Source organism: Muntiacus reevesi, chromosome 1, assembly GCF_963930625.1.
Source record: "Muntiacus reevesi chromosome 1, mMunRee1.1, whole genome shotgun sequence".
Taxonomy (NCBI): Eukaryota; Metazoa; Chordata; class Mammalia; order Artiodactyla; family Cervidae; genus Muntiacus; species Muntiacus reevesi.
The window spans coordinates 91,556,671-91,574,004 of NC_089249.1; the positions used below are offsets into that span (position 1 = coordinate 91,556,671).

The 17,334-nt window shown below is 40.3% G+C and overlaps 1 protein-coding gene across 2 annotated transcripts in view; it reads right to left on the minus strand.

The window, feature by feature from the left end:
• Positions 1-43: 43 nt before the first annotated feature.
• The window catches only part of HIPK1 (homeodomain interacting protein kinase 1), a 52,489-nt gene continuing 35,198 nt past the window's right edge, over positions 44-17,334 (minus strand). Inside the window, exons 9-16 of one of the 2 annotated variants that reach the window (XM_065906667.1) lie at positions 14,757-14,878; positions 13,644-13,778; positions 10,911-11,050; positions 10,326-10,508; positions 9,643-9,849; positions 8,007-8,248; positions 5,857-5,987; positions 44-4,781 (exon numbers count right to left, since the gene is read on the minus strand). In XM_065906667.1, coding sequence (XP_065762739.1) covers positions 4,293-4,781; positions 5,857-5,987; positions 8,007-8,248; positions 9,643-9,849; positions 10,326-10,508; positions 10,911-11,050; positions 13,644-13,778; positions 14,757-14,878 — 1,649 coding nt within the window. In that variant the 3' untranslated portion in view covers positions 44-4,292. Of the gene's footprint in view, positions 4,782-5,856; positions 5,988-8,006; positions 8,249-9,642; positions 9,850-10,325; positions 10,509-10,910; positions 11,054-13,643; positions 13,779-14,756; positions 14,879-17,334 lie in introns of both variants that reach the window. The other variant, XM_065906660.1, reaches the window with a different exon arrangement.

Here is a 17,334-nt window from a genome sequence, read left to right on the forward strand (position 1 = left end):
GATCCTCTTTGCACCCTTGTAATATAAGTCAAAACCAGTCACATGAATCAGAAAATTTACCCATTTTATTGATGCATTGCAATTGCTCTACATTTTACCATATTATGTAGAAAATACTGAAAATACAAGCTACTTTGTAAAACCAAAGACAAACATTGAATCCAAAGATAAACTATGTTTTACACAATGGACCCTTTTCCCGTAGTTAGTATTAAATTTTAAATATCTATTTTTTTTTGTTTGTTAAAATGATTATTTTACATACTCCCTAAGTACATCTGCATTACAAACATAGCTCAGTAATTCTCAGAAACTGTTTCTAGAGGCTTGTTGTAAAAGGAAGCGCACAACCAGAAAAGGGAGAAAGCAAAAAAAGTTTAAATCGCACACAATAACTAGCATATCAAATACATTTAATAAAGTTGGAATTCCATTGCAATATCAAGGATTCAAAGCAGAAATACTAACGTTACATATAATGTACATAAAATGTACTGCTACATGTAGTGAGATTATTTTTCAAGCTGAATCAAAACCACACATTATATAAAGTTTAGCAACAAACAACCATGTAGACATGCTGCACCATCCATCAGTTTAAAAAAAAAAATTGAAATAGGAAGCAGGCTTGGGTCATTCCTGTCACTGAGAGGCAATTTCATTTCCTATCCTAAAACAAACCATCCTAACCAGTGGGTTTCTGCGTAATAATGCTGAATAAAACACACGTTACTGCACTTGCCTGGCTAAGGGCAGTCAAGCTAGCCCCTCCAGTGGAGGACGATGGATGGCCAGAACTGTTTAAATGGTGTTCTCATTCCTGGGACTGGGGTTTTAGCTGAGCACTGACCAACTCTGGAGTGTTGGTGAGCCTGATGAGCCTAGAGGGGCTGCACCTTCCCACTTTCTCTCTCCCCCCTGAAGTGGGGAAGTTGGAAATACAAGTTCTGAGAGGACTTAAAGTCTTAAGCCGGTCTGAGGTCAGGCCTCTGTGACCGGGGCCAGCTGCTCACTTTATTACGGGGCTTCCCTCATCCTGTCAGGGCCAGCAATGTTAAGCCCCAGAGACAGAATCTAAGCCACATTGAGCATATACGCATTCAGCAGACACAGATGCATTTCATCTTGGTAAATCTGAAACGCCAATTTGCAAAATTAAGACTGAAGATCTCTAAAATTCTTAAAGCCACACACTGCTAGTAAGGTGACTATGGTAACACTATAAGCTCTGGGTATTAATGTCTTCTCCCCATGAAGACTCCTATCTTAAGTGGTATCCACTTACTGGACTGAAGGTGGGGGGGCGGCGCAGGAGTGGAGTGTTTTGTGTGTCCCCCCCCACCCCCCGCATCTCATTTCTTACAAAAACAACAAAACTTATCCCTTGTAGAGGAAAGATAAGAAACAAAAAAAGTTTCCACAGATCTGCCTTTGAGCTAGAAAATGAGAATGTGTTTGGCAAAAAGAGACATAAAGATCAACCACGCTGACACAGAAAACTGTATAATACTCGTGACAGAAACTGTACAAACTGCTTGGGTATCCTGACCAATACAGTGCTGAAAACAGCTCAAAATAATGATGAAAAGAAAGCAGAAAAACACCAACATGTTCCTGGTAGGCTGTTCTGACTATCTGCCCCATCCTGAAAGCCCTTCCTCCTTCCAATGAAGAAATTCCAAATACCTTGACAGCTCCTCGGTGTTCAACCTGGTTCAGAGCTTGCTGACCAGGTCCCATGAAATCTCCCATCTCCATCCTGCACCTCCTTGACACCATCTCTACAAAGAACCAGTCCTAGACGTATCCCTCAAATCTATAACCTTCAGTTCAGATGGAACACATCCACATCTTAGGGTTAACCTTCTTCCCCCAAATCTTTTACGGGCAGGAACTTTGCCATCCCCAGTACCCTCTTCTTGACCCAGATCCGTGCAGGAGCTGAGAGTACAAGGACAATTTCACAGTTTGAAGGGCCCCAAGAATACAGAAGTTGTTAAAAAGAAACCTCAGAAGCCCAATAACTCAACAGGCTTTGGTTCCTTCTTAATATTCTTCACCGGTTAAGAAACCTTTCTGCGAGTTCCCTGTCACCAGCGGCATCACAAAACTCCTCCTCATAGTATTGGGGACATGGTAAGCAATACAACAGGCTCTTTGGTATAAACACATCTGTTACGTGTTTTTTTCAACAAGCAAATATTTTACTAGGAATGTCGACTATTCGCAGGAAGGACTGCCACATGGGAAAAGGAAAAAATAAATCATCTAAAAGTGATTGCACTTACTTAAAAAAATGGGGGGGATGCATATTTAATATTGACTCGACTCCTCTCACCTGCTTCCTAAATTCTCACAGAAGCAAGGTAGCAATGCACAGTGAGAGAGCCACATGGGGAAAATGCTTCTGTGAGAACTCAGCTGAGAATCCAAAACAGAAAGGGGTAGAGGTGGTGGTAAAAAAGAGAAGCTACTATTTTTATTTTCCAATGTCGGCAGGGAAACTGAGAACAATGCATATACACAACACAGCTACTAATCCTGTTCTGATAAATCCCGGTGAACAGCTTTGGGTCCACGGGGGCTTGCTGGTCCGTCCTAAGGCAAGCTCACTGTAAACTCTATGAACCACTACATTATCATATAAGGCACTACAATAAGGGAAGGAGGAGAAAGGGAAGGAAGAGACACACACTGAACAACTCCTCACCAGACACACCTGTGCAAAACAATTCCAAGGGTCTCCTCTCCTTGCAGGCAATGCCCCTGCTCACTCAGCACTACAGTAATATGCTCTATTATAATCGCAATTAGTTCACATACATTCCAACAAGTATCAGTTCATTTTGGTTTAAATACAATGGAGACATCAATTTCATCTCCGGGGTAACACTGGAGGATCAGATACACACTAAATACACAATTCAAGTGTAATCACTACACATTTGATTACAAATAACATTTTGGGTTAGCAGGAAAAATTGCTTGTTATAGTCTTCTAATCAGTATGTACATATTTAATTATGCAAAATATTAAAACACCACCATTACAAAACTTCTAAAATATTTTTAAATTCAGTAATAAATTTTTAAAATATTTTTTGCAATTCCTACATGCACTTATTATATAAGTCTTAGTAAGAGAGCATTCAATTTGCTGCTGGCATACAAAGAAAGCTACTTTTAAGTATAAAAGCTATACACAACGTTCTTATCTGATTTCAGATCCTTTAGCTTTCTCCCCAAATAAATCACATAGAACAAAGGGAGAGATGAGGCAAAGAGAGAAAGAGGTGTATTATTGAAAATTCATACTAATCTTCAGGCAAAGCTCATCAATGCCAGTATCACATAATACAAAGAGAGTTTGCATATAATAAAACAACCATCACCATACAATAATAACCACCTTAATGGCTTTTCCAAGAATAAAATTTAAGCTGAATCAGAGAAAGACTTTTTTAAAATAATTTAAAAAGAATGCACAGGGCTTCATTTAAAGAGAACACCAGGTGCTTTCACGGTAGGTATGGATTCTCCCACACTAAGTTACCAGCAAATGGTGAGCTGCCTTTTTAACACTACTTTATAATAAACACAGGAGCAACTGAGAGAATCCCAATAGTAACACAGAGTAGTATGTAACCAGTTCAGCAAAAATAAAAATTTCCCACTAAATATAACATGACATGAAAACAATACTAAAACACTGTAAGCTTAAATGTCCCATTAGCAAAGGTAAAATTCCGAGGAGAAATGCGAGACAGTAAAATACAGACTTGTGCAAGCTGCTCTTAAGAGAAGCAATTAAGTCTTGGTTTTTAAACAAGCAGAAAGCAATGGTTTTCCTTTCCTTACTTGTTACCAGATTTCAAGTCCTCCTATCAGCATTTTTCCTCTGACCAGGAATTACAATAAAATAAAGTTAAATAAAGAGATACTTCACTTGTTTTTAAAAGCATTTATAGAAATCAAGTCAGAGAGGGAAAATATTATTCAAAGGTAACTTCAGAATGATCTCTCTTCCTTGGTAACTGCAGACGATGGGCATCTGAACTCTTCCAAATACCAAAAATGCTGTCACAAAAATAAAGAATTAAAAAACAGGGCAGACTTTGGGAGACTACAACAATGCAGTCAATACTGAGACAGGGTCCCCAGAGAAAAGCCTTCTGCTTCAGTGGGCCCCTGTGGAGCAAGTTGCTGGCTAAGGAGTTTCAGGAGAGGGTAAGGGAGGGGCTCATGACAGCCCACTGAGAACTCGGGCCCCTCCCCTCCCTTATGCTCACCAACTACAAGTAAGAATACTGGCTGATCTTGGTGGGACTCAGTGGGTATCCAGTGTAAATGGCTGAGCCTCGGGAAGACCCAATGTAAGACTGGGTGGCAAACTGGTGTTGGTACTGCGCAGGGGCCACGCTGGCAGAAGTGAGGAGACTGGGCCCAACGCTGACAGGGACCTGGTGCACCAGAGTGCTCGGGTGGGTGGTATAGGCCGCAGCGTGCCTCGAGGAGCCCTGGGGGGAGAAGAGATGAGCAATGGAGGTGGTGGAGCCCAGTGCAGCAGCAGAGGTGGGGGCAGCGTACGTATACAGATGAGGCTGGCTCGGCAGGTGAGCGGGGGCTGGGGCCAGATGGGGGTGCCCCGTCGAGTGCAGTGGGCTGCCATGCTGGAAGGCGTAGGGGGCCTGGGAGAGCGGGGCCACAAATGCCTGCTGCCTGCGGGGGGCAGGGTTGCCGCTTCTCTCCTGCGAGGTTGGAGCTGATGATGACTGCTGGTTCTGGAAGGAGGGAGAAGGGAGTGAGCAATCTTGAGGTCACTAATGGTCAATTTTGAGAGTTGAGGTTCTAACATAAACTGCTTCTGGGCTGCCAGAGCACAGATCTCCCAGACTGGCAATGCTGTCAGAAGGCGGCCATCCATCCCTCTGCCTCCTGGCAGAACAGATCCTAACCCAGCCCAAACAGCAGCGGTTTGCTCTCCAGTATGACAGAGGAAAGGGGGAAATAAAGAGTTCACAGGGGTTACCCACTCCTACAAGCGAGTAACTGTCGACTCAACTCACCCTATTCTGGCGTCAGTGACTTTGAATCTTCCCTAACCTCTCTTCCTTGCCATTGTTTCTTTTGTTCTCCTCTAAGTTCTTCACATCCCTCTTGAATTGTGGTGCCTAAAACACACGCACTAACTCGAACGTACATCTGCACTTGCATGTGCTCTCTCTCTCACACACACACGTGCACACAAACCCACAGTTACACCCTCACAGGTACACTTTCTCACTGCTAATAGCTTTCATACAAGCACCAGAATTTTAGCTGAGGAAAAAGTGAACACAAATAGAGTAGGGACCCTCCCCACCCATCAGAAGATCAGATGCAGGGAAAAGAGCCCCAAACACCAGACTCGAGCAACATGTAAGACTAGAACCAGTAGATTAAGTGTATAGACAGCTTTTCACTGTCCCTTGCTTCAAGTAAACAGTATGAGGCTCAAGTTATTTATGACCCAGGAGATGAAAGAAGAGAATCTGGTCTCAACGCTGGTGATGGTGCAGAACTAGGCACGGACTAAAGTATCCTCGGTGCTTTCTAAATTCCAGACATTTCTCTAATCATCCAGGACAAACTCGGGAGGTCTGATGGAAAACCTGGATCGTATACCCTGAACACACTCACAGAGGGAATAAAGAGACACAGCACATGCAGATACGATGCGGGACATGGAACACCAAGCTGTTTAACACAAAAGGTGCTTCATTTGGCTTTATTCAGCAATCCAGCCAGAAGCGGGTTTCTCCAGAAAGCAACAATAGGGGGGGTCCCAAACAGAAAGCAGCAGCCCCTAGCGCTTACCTGGCTAAGGTTGAGTGGCTGCGCTGCACTGGTCCCCCCGCGTTGAGCTCGGTACCCTGTGGGGGTGATACAGCATCCAGATGACTGCCCACTCACTGAAGCCACTGGCTTGGTCTTACTGCTCAGGAGACCTAAAAAAAGGGTCAGTCAGGCCTTAGTTATGAGCAGACATGGGCTTAGTATCACTGAACTAAACCTCACATGGCATCACATTAATCAGTCCATGTCTGTATGAGGTTTGCAAGAGTTAAGGTTTCATGTGTATCTTATTTCCTCAATTACATTTATACCAGAGGAACAAAAACTATATTAACCCTTTTTGTCTTCCTATAGAGCTCCAAGAGGGTCTTCAGAAGGGTCACTTCAGTAAATAGTATCTGATCGCCAGTAATGTGTTAAGGTGCTATTAGAAATATAACACAAGTAAGAACAGACCCTGCTCCCAAGAAGCGTAGGGTTTTATGTATGAAGGAATTAAACAAGAACAGAAATGATAATGTGAAGCTGAGTAAGATACTGGTAATACTGCAGAACATTAAGGTGTCAAAGGGGTTTAAAGGAAGGCAAGATTGTATCTTGTTGGGCATTCACTGTCTTGAAATTCTAAGAAACTACAGCTGAATATAAGCATGATCAGTTTTCAAAATCTTGCTTCCTTCTGTGGCCTCATGAGGAAAACTGGAGCACATATTCAGTGACTGGTGGAGTCACTGTTTTCTCTGGACCCAGTACAGGGCAGAGCCCCCAGTAATGCTGCTCAGGGGTCCCCCAGTGGCTTGGTAGTAAAGAATACGCCTGCCAATGCAGGAGTCCTGGGTTTGAGCCCCGGGTCAGAAAGATCCCTTGGAGGAGGAAATGGCAACCCACGCCGGTATTCCTGCCTAGAGAATTTCATGGACACAGGAACCTGGTGATAGAGTCCATAGGGTTGCAGAGTCGGACATGACGGAAGCAACTCAGCACAGCTTGGCAGGAGGAAGTTTTGCCCTGTCTGCAGTGGACAGTTACTTCTGAGGAGCAGAACCACATGTCACCCTCAAACTAGAACCCTGCTTATGTCTCTAGTAGTAGTATAATTCACAGTAAAATATTAAGTTATAAAAGTATGGAAGGCATGGCTATATTGATGCCAAAAATTCACAGGCCTCTCTATAAAGAGAGTATAAAGTTGCCACTGAAAAAGAGCTGCCTAGACAAGGACTATGTTTTCTGGGCCCCCCTGCTTCTAGGTGGGGCCATGTGATGAGTTTTCACTATTTCCGGGGCTGAAGAGGTTACCACTGTGTGTGCCCCCTCCATACTTCCTTCCCCCTTCTGACCGGATACTCAGGATTCCAAGGCTGTAATCCCTGACTTACTGCAGGCCTACCAACCAGGAACACTGGGAACTCATGTGAATAAGGAGAAAATTTCTATCATGTTAAGCCAGGAAAACTGGGGTTTGTTACTACAGTTTGCATTTCATTACCCAATAACTAAACCAGGAAGCCTAACCCCAGCATAACAGAACAAAAAAAGATGGAGGTAATTTGGTTGATAATACAAGCCACAAAAGCATCACTGGTATGCCACTGGGTAAGAAAAGATCTAAAGTACCTACTGCTTTCCAAAAAAGCTTTTGTAATCATTTTTAATATTATCAGGATTCAATATTACCCCATTTCTGGACCATCAAATTTGAATCACCCGTGGCAAAAAAAAAAAAGAAAAAAAACTGCCTGCTAATTCTCCATGCCACCCAACATATGTCTTATCTACCTTCTTCCATCAACAACAGTGAGTACATTTCTGAGACCACAAGCTCATTTTTATACTAATCCAAGCAAAATGAACACAGGGAAATAAAAACTGATGGCAAAAAAATAATTTCCTATTACAAGGAACTGATTCCTGAATTAGGAAAATTTTAGGGAATCTACACCACTAGTCTGTACCACCGGCACAAGCTGTTGCTGCTGTTTCGTTGCTCAGTCGGGTCTGTTTCTTTGCAATCTCATGGACTTCTGTCCCTGGGATTTCCCAGGCAGAATCCTGGAGTGGGTTGCCAGTTCCCTCTCCAGGGGATCTTCCTGACCCAGGGATCGCGCAGGGATGTGTGTCCTAAGGATACACACATTAAAGAATTCAACTCCAGCTGTGACAATACTCACCTGAGGCCTGGGTTGCTACAGTGCAGTCACCAAGCTGAGTTTTCAGTGGAGGTACGATGATGGTGCGGGTGCCAGGGCCATCTCCCACGACTCTGCCAGGCCCCTCCGGAAGGGGCCCACTATTGCCCCGGAGAGCACTCAGAGTCTCAGTGGAGTACGGGCTGCTCAAGGAAGAGTCAGAGTCTGGAGAATCATTGACAGTGACGTAACTGATGACATTAGACCTTGCCTTCAGGCCAGAGCTGAGGAGAAGAAAAACACATGCAAATTCAACCTTCTTATAGCAATGTTTCTTTGCTAGTCTCCAGTCCTCCCATAACAGCAATGATGATAATCATTGTGGCAACAAATTTCTGAATGTTTTTTATGCGTCAAACACTATTCTTACACTCTACATGTATCTCACTGAATCCTCACAACACTTCCATGAAGCAGGTACTCAATCCGCGTTTTGCAGAGAAGGAAACTGAGGCAGAGGGAGATTAAGAAACTTGACTGCAGTCATACAAGTGGTACGTGGTGAAGACAGGATTCAGATCCAGGACAATCTGTCCTGGACTCCGAAGTATACACTTTTAACTATTCTATGTTGCCTCTTAGCCATTCCTATTCACAGTAATTTCAACAGTATTCTTCAAACACCACTTTTTTTTCATATCACCCTGCTAGACTCTAAGCAGTTCCTTATTGTATCTAACTAAACTTTTCACTATAGGTCTTTTTTAAAAAGTTTCTTCACAAACTGATCCCTACCTTACTACTTTTACTTTTTCCTTAATTTTAAATAGGCTTTGCTCCAGTCAAAGCAATCCTACTGGTTATGTAATTTTTGTCATTATTATGTGGAAAATTTACTTTTTTCTTCCCCAAATCAGTTCAATGACCACTCTCAAAACAGTTATCACCTCTTCTATATGCCTAACACCAAAAACCCAATGAAAAGGAACACAGAACCATCAAGGCAACTGACTATGCTCAGACCAAGAGAGGTGTGTATCACAGTCCTTAAACGTATCCACTCTCTCTTAGTTCACTACTCAATTAAGGACTTGGATTAAGGTGTTGGGATAAAAGGAAACAATCTGGTACTTAAATTCTTAAGCTGAATGATCACGTAGCAGTGGGTGGGAAAGAAGGCAGCCCTACTTAAAGCTCTACCTCTTCCAAAGAGGTCTGTTCACATAAAAAATTACATGAATTTCAAATAATCTCATATTTTCCAACTTGTTCCAATCAACTATTGTTTATATGCTTCTGTTACAGTATGTTTCCAGACTTTGAAGTTCCTTAAAAGCAGGGAATCATGTCTGTAGTATATAATGTGCATTCTAAGCCAGAGTAGCTTGAGTAACCATCAAATGTAACTGAACGAATGACTTAACTGATGAACATAAGTAATATTAAAGAAAACCTGACAGTGTTCAGTGATGGAAACTTCAGTGTTCTGGCTCAGTCACGAAAGGCCATGCTTCCAAAATTGCCCTTTTTATTAGCCTCCAACTAATAAAAATAAATGGGGGAAAAAAAATTGCCCTTTTTGGAAGGGCAATTCCTTTCACAGCCACTAGTCTGAAGCCAATAGACTAAGACCAAGAGCCAGGAGTCACAGAGCCAGGGAAACTTTCACCTCTCTTACCTATTGGGCTTATATTTGTTGTCCTCTTCCTCATCAGTGTCACTGCGGATGGTGATGACACTCACAGCAGGGCTGGGAGTATCTGGAATGATGATTGGCTGATGCTGATCCTGAACAGGAACTAGGGAATTATAAGAAGATGTGGTACGGAGGGGGCTGCTCCCAACCAGAGAATAGACTTGAGATGGCAGAACATCCAGAGAGGACCTGCAAGAAAAAGTCACAGGAAAGATCATTCAGGCTTGGTCCCTCAAACTATAATAGATATCTTTTCCCCAGAACTCTTTGATTTCTTTTTACTAAATCATTAAGCCAATACATTTAACTATAAAAGTTCTAAACTAACTGCTCTAGCCAGGGTTTCCAGGGGCAAGAACACCAAAATTAGAATATAGATTTTATTTCTATATGCCTTTTTACCCCATGGTTAAATTTCACTGTGTAAAGCAGGCAGAAAAATAAAACATCAGCCAAAATCAGGCTGGATTCAAAGTAGCAGCAGAAAGAAATGATTAGTGTAACCAGGACACCTCTGTTCTGTGTGCATGCCCAAAGGTTAGCACTTTTCAATTTGGCAGCTTCTTGCTGCTTCATACCAAAAGTGCCTATACTCCACACTCTAAATACCAGGCAACTTCTCTCTCAAACTGGCAGTTTAACTATCAGCCCTAACAGAGACTTACTTAGAAGAAACTGGAGCAGACTGCTTATTCTTCTTTGAAGGGAGGGAGCTGGATTGTTGCTGTCTGACAACGTGGGCAACGCCAACATTAAGGGGCTGAGCAGTGGCCAGAGTCACGTGGTTCGTCAGCAAGGACGGCTGCTGCATGATAGTGCTGTACTGGCTGCCATGAGAGTGGGCGTTCCTGTATCAACAGAAAGAGCAGCGTGAATGCCAAAAACATGCAGAAACTGGACCAAACAGGTACGAAGAGCGATGGAAACAACCAAATAAATAGGCTTTATTTAAGGCTGGGCACCTGGATTATAAGGCTTTGGGGGTTTTCACTGTATGGTTTCTAATTGTATAAGATTTCCTTTAAATCTGAAGAAATCAATTCCTGAACTTAGACCCTACTGTTTTCCTATATTTGAATTTTCTTGTAACTCCATCTCCTAGCTTGATATGGATTCTTTTCTTCAAGGATTTCACAGAGATAAATCTTTCCTTTCCTTTATTTGCTTCCTGTCTCAGCAAATCTTCAAGTGCCCGTACCCTAAGGGATCTGCCCTTGTAAATCTCCCAGAGAGGAACACAGGGCACTTGCCTCCAGTCTGCGAGCTGCTGGCCGCTGCCCATGGCCTCTGGGATCACTGCAGCGGGCTGGACAGAGTTGTGTAGAGCTACCCCAGGCAACTGTTGCCAAGTGGAAGGCAGGAGAATTTGTTGGGTTCCTCCAGGCCAAGCCTGCTGTAAGGAAACACACACAAAAAGATCCAGACTTGACTCATTCTTGGCTTTTTCTTTTTCTTTTTTTTTTAGATGAAAGAAAAATTCATATCTTAAAAGAAGTTCCTTGTAGACTGTTAACTTGCAGAGGTTAAAAAAGAAAGGTCAGAGGGGCTCAAGGTTACAAGTCTCATGAACAGGGAAAAAGAATGCACTGCTTTCTCTTGGCCACCTCTATAACCTGACCACCAGGGTATTAAAGAAAGGCAGATCCCTGGGGTTAAGAGTTTCTACTGCACTGCAGAGTAAAGAGGTAAGCTCTTGTTAAATGCTGGAGTAATATTTTTGGAAAGGGTCTAAAAATGTCCCTAGAAAGAGTTAAGACAACTCCCTTGAGATTAAAAATAGGAATTTAAAAATGTGAGTGCCAATCAGATAAAAGATATCAGGTCAATTTGACCCATAAAACAAAGAGAAGAATTGTTCCTTTTTAAAAGTGTAGTACTTGGAAAATGGAGCCAGATGTGGACGACCAAAGGCCAAAATCCTTTGGCAAACAAGCTTATGCCAGCAAGAGAAAACATCATTTATAGTCATGTGATAGAATTTTTTTAAAGACAATAAAAAATATTTAAGAAATAGATGCAAAGTACCATATTTTGTTTTTAGTAGTTTCCTAAAATATGTGTAATTTGTAGGAACATAACTCGACATAAAAACTAATCACTGAAACAAAATACATTATTTGTAGTTTTTAACAAGCCATGCCACTTGCAATAGATATCAACAAATATGTTTTCTGTACTTCTTATGAAAATTGTGGCATGTCCTTAAAAAAAGGGAACAGATTTGAAAGTCTGCTTTTTAAACCTGAATTCTACAGTACAATCACCTACAATGCCTGAGTACATATTGTTCTGTTTCTTGAATTTCAAACTGCAACGCCATCAACACACTGTTTTAAAAATATTTCTGCAAGTAACAGATCCACTTGTTACAAAGACCGGTTCCAAACAAGAAGCCTTCAAATCAGAGAAACTGCAAACACGTCTGCTACCATAAGCAGAATTCAAAACAAAACAAAACAGAAAATAAGAGAAGTATGTTAAGTCACACCATGCGTCTTTCCATAAGCCAACACCTGCACAAGACAAAGCATGTAGTTTAATACAGAGCAAGAAATAACATTTCAACGTGAGGCAGAAATCTGGCGTTCCAAGCGACGAACTGTTTTGACAGAGGAAGAGCAAAAATATGCAAAGCTTAGCAAATGGCTAGTGCAAACTTAAGAGAAGCAGCAAAGGAGAAGTGTTGACTACCATTCGCAACCTCAAAACTATAGGTGTGCAAGTTAAAACCAGTGGCTTGGATCTCCAAATTGGAAATTCATCTGACTCCCTTATACTCAGCATTTATGCTTATGATGGAATTATTTTGGTCGTGACAGACTTTTAAACTGAAAACCAAACAAACCCCAGCAATCAAAATATGTATTCTAAATGTGTTTTTCACTCACATAAGCCCTTGAGAAACAACAAAAGAAATTTAGAGCTACTTTGAAAGATGGGGAAATATCAGGATTCAACACTATCAAATAGGTTTTCAAATGCTTATCTGATTTTAATTTTTAAATAATAAAATGCTGGATGTCAAATAAATAATTCTAACTCCCCCCCAAAAACCAAAACACATCCAAAAATCACTGTTAGGGTTCCAAATGTTGAAATATACCTCAAAGTTCTGTTTGTTTTCTAATTTCTAAGATCCATACTACTACATTTGATGCTGTATTTAATAACTTTTCTCCATGACTTTTGATAACAAAGACATTATTCTTGCATAAAGTTTTTCAATCATATTTTCACCTTGGTATAAAGACCTATTTATAAAATCATTTATTTCCCTATAAATGAGTTCACCTTTGATTTTAACCAAAAAATGAAATATGATCTAAAAAGACTCTAAAGGGAACATGTTTAAATGGAAGGTATAAGTTGCCACTGATCATGAGTGGCAAAGAGTTATCTTCATAGGTTCATGGAGGGAAAGTTAATACCAACTGAGGAATAAATTAAGAGAATCTGAAACATTTCTACATGCACAAAACTTTTAGAAGCTTAAAACAGTAGGTTAAGGAAGGAAGCTAACTTGCCAAAGAGTTCAAATTCTGGCCATCCAGGTACCTGTAGCAGGGCCAAACTAAGGGCCATCTCCTTCATTCTTAAGGTTCGGAAGGTAAAAGATAGGGCAGAGAACAGAGAGCAGTGCTGAAGCTCTTCTGAGGCTACACCAAGAGTTTTCATCACACTAGGCTGGCAAAGAAGAACCAAGGGATCTGACTCTTTCAGAGTCACACTGAACACCAGAGTCAAACAGTGAGTGCTTCAGCAAATGTCAGGGAGGAAAACAATGAGACATTAAAGATGTAGCAAGAACACAGCCACAAGATGGCACATGCTTCCATGCCCTCTGCAAAGACTAAGTTAAAAAAATTTCTTTTGAAAAATGAGAAAACCAGAAAAAAACAGAACAGAAACAAACAGGAAAAATTAAAAATAAGAAAGAAACCAAAGAAACTCCGTTAGTAACACAATCAAGCGAGGGGAATTACCAGTACAGCCGCAGTCTGTTCAACCAGCGCCGGCCGGCCGGCTGCGCAGCTCAGGGTAAAAGGCACCGCGTACTGCGGCGTGATGGTGGCTACTTGAGGGTGGAGAGTTGCTACCATTAGTGGTGTACAGCTTCCCTGAAATGTAGATTAGGCAGGTGAGCGAAACAAACACCGAGGCAGGTTATCTGGATTCAGAAGGGTTTTCATCCCCCCCCAAGTTATTACCAACAATACGCAGTAGTTTCACATCACTTAAAATTCATGTACCAAACACAACTTTCCCCTCCAACTCCGCACAGCACTGGGCAACTAGGTCAAATGTCAATGGCCTAAAGCAAAAAAAATATATAGGAATCCTTCTTGGACCAGATTCAGAGGATCAGGAAACTGAGTTACTAAAAAACTCAGTTAACAACGGCATGTATTAAGACTTTCTCCTCTTCCTGCTCACAAAATGAGGAGTTTGGATTTCAGGATTTTGCTATATGTCATGGGCCACAAACATTTACACACAGAATTTAAAATATAGTATCTGTTGTTTATAGAAATATTTCATGAGTTCTTGATCACCTTAGTGATCAAGCGATCACTAGTGATCACCTTAGTTGCATTTTGCATGGCAGGTATAAAGTTTTAAAACTTTCTACAGCCTAGTTAAACACAAGGAATGAAGGGATGTATTACTTGAAGAGATATTCTGATATGATCCAACGTCTCAACTGTGATGAAATTCTCAGAGTAAAGGGGACACTAAGAGAGCAAAAGGGAAACCTTTTACTTTTAGAATTTAAGTGTTGCTACATGTTGTACTTTAAGAGCATTTAGATAAAAGATTAACTTCATCCCACAAAATTAAATTTACTCAGGGGACGATTTCTCAAAGTCTGGCTATTTATGTCAATAAGTCTAAGGAAGACAATGGCAGAGCTGCAATAGCGTTAGGAATGAGTACATCATTCCATTATAGATGTTCCATTTTAAGTCCACTGAATATGACCAAGAAAGATCTTATGGTCAAAGCAAATTTCATTTTCTAGGACCAAATATCTGATTCTCAACAGTGCTTCAGAGAACTTCAGCACTCCTGAGTGTCCAAGCTGCGCTGGCTCCTACCTGTGTGAGAACCCCCGACTGTATCTGCAGTGGCTGAGCAGCAGGTGCCTGGGGGACAATCGGCACCGCATTATCCATCCTCACAGGGAATCCAGAGTGTTTTGCTGTTGCTTGCAGTCCAGCTGGAAAAAGCAACATCACAGTTATATTGCTTTGCTAGGCCTGGGGGTACTACCTGTTTGGGGTTTTTTTGGTTTTTAGCTTTTCAGTTCAAAGAATCCACCACCCAGGTTTTCGTTCTAGACACTTCAGACAAAGAATTTCACCAAAGTCTGAGAAGTTAAGGAAAGGGAAATTTGATTCCCTTCAGGTTAGATCAATAGAAAGATGCTTGATAGGGGGAGGGATAGTTTCAGGAAATTCTAAAATTTTTTTTATCCAACAAAGCTTAAAACATTACACTCATTCCACTCCCATTAACAGTAAGGCAAAAATAAACAACTTGCTTAGTAAGTCACAGTCACCTTTTAATCCACTAAAGATGGAAAAAGAATTTTAATTAATTAAAATAAATTAATTTTAATTAATTAAAATCATTAAAAATATACTCTATTAAAAACAAAGACTTCATTACTTTTGGTTAGATAAGGAACATTATAAAAAGCTCAATAATTTATCTCAGTCATCTTTTTGTTTAGAATATTTTAAGGGGATGTTTTAACCCAACTCCTTAAAAATATATTACCTAGGTCACAAATTAGTCATATATTTTATCCTTAACTAGTATGTGAACTGAAGGAATTATACCTAGGATAAAAGTATTTTGAAAGTAGACACTGTGGTTTACAGAAACACTTTTCAGTACTTATTTGAGAAATCTGCTCTCATCACTAACAGCTTTCTAAGAAGACTCTTTCCTAGATAATGGAAAGCCAAGAAAATTTTTGTTGCCTTTTTGTTGCCTTTAAAACAATGACCATATCTCATTACTGTTTTACTCATTATCCTCTGGGTACACATGTTGAAGAAATGTTTCCTACAAATCAGGAGTATCTCATTCTGGGGGAAAAGGGGGCTCAAGATAGTTCCCCCTTTGTTAAGACTTGAGAAAACAACCTTCAAAGCTTTCTTTTAAACCTATCCTGTCAAAGCTTTCTATGTAGAGAATTTAAGTTTCTATTATGCCTCTAATTCACTAAAGCTTGCATTTTTGTTAAAAGAGAGCTTATAGCCATTTTAATTAGAATACTCTGTCAATGACACTTCCTGGGCTATCACCAACTAGTTTCTCTGAAACTTACTATGGAGGTATCAAATGAGCACAACTCATAAACTCTAATATGTTGCCTTCAGCAATTTTCCATTTCATAGTTTAAGTAACTTAGTAACTAATTGTCAAACAGGAAAACACAATCCACAAATGTACAAAGTAAAAGAGACTAGTAAAATAAGAATTAGAATACTCTAATAATAACTTTTTTAAAAGTGCTACTTACATAAAAATAAAAGGGAACAAATTCAGGTATCCAGATTTAAAAAATTACCAGCCATTCTTCCTAAGGCAATGCTATTTAATTAGAAAGCTAGGTAACATCAAAATTCTTGTCTATATCCCCATGGCTTAACTACATTATTATATGTATGTATATATATATATATATATATATATATATATATATAATATAACTACATTATTATAATAGCCTCCTACAAATTGTTAGGAACTGAGGAGACAAAATTTAGAAAGAAATGTTCACTATAGAAGCTCATCTTTGTGTCCTAGGATGATGAAATAAAAGAGGACAAAATTACAGAATAATAGTTTCCACTGAGCAAAATGTGTATCTATTTTGGTCAACTGGAATACTACAGAAAGTAGTATTTATATACCGACCCACAAATGTGACTCTAAGTAAGTATTAGATTGCTACAGTAACTTAGGCTAAGCCACAGCAGTCAAGATAGTTTAAAACTAGCTTTTTCAGGGAAGCCCTAAGTGGAAACAAAAGATTAACAAAAGGCAACACTTTGGGAAGGCTCTCCCTGAGCCCTGAACTAAAAGGAGTAAAGTTCTATTTTTGTTTTTGAACACAGTCCTTTAAATTAAAACAAAAAAATCATGAAAAGTATGGAAAGAAGAATAAAACTACCTAATGATGAGGGCCTATTTTCCTCTAAGTATAGGCATCTTATAAAAGAGCTCATGGTGAAACAAAAGTACGCAAACCTGTAATAGAGGACTGTTGGGCAGAAACCAGCATATGGCTATGGCTGGTAAATCAACTGACAACTCTTTACCACTATTTGAGTTGAAATACTGAAAGATAGTAAAGAATAACACAATATATAAACTATGGGCCCCACTGCCTGGGTTCAAACTGTGGTTCTACCACTAACCAGTCATAAAAAGACTGGGCAGATGAGGTTATCAGGATCAATTTTCTCACCTACAAACTGGGGATAATGACATAACCCACTTCCAAAGGTTGGTTGTGAGAATGAATTAATACATGTAAAAGCACTTAGAACATTATCTGACATGTAGTAATACATATCAGTTTTCAACACTGTCATCACTTTATTCTAAAACTCCCTTTCCTTTGGAAATTTTAAAATTTGCTCTACCTAGCTCCTCAGG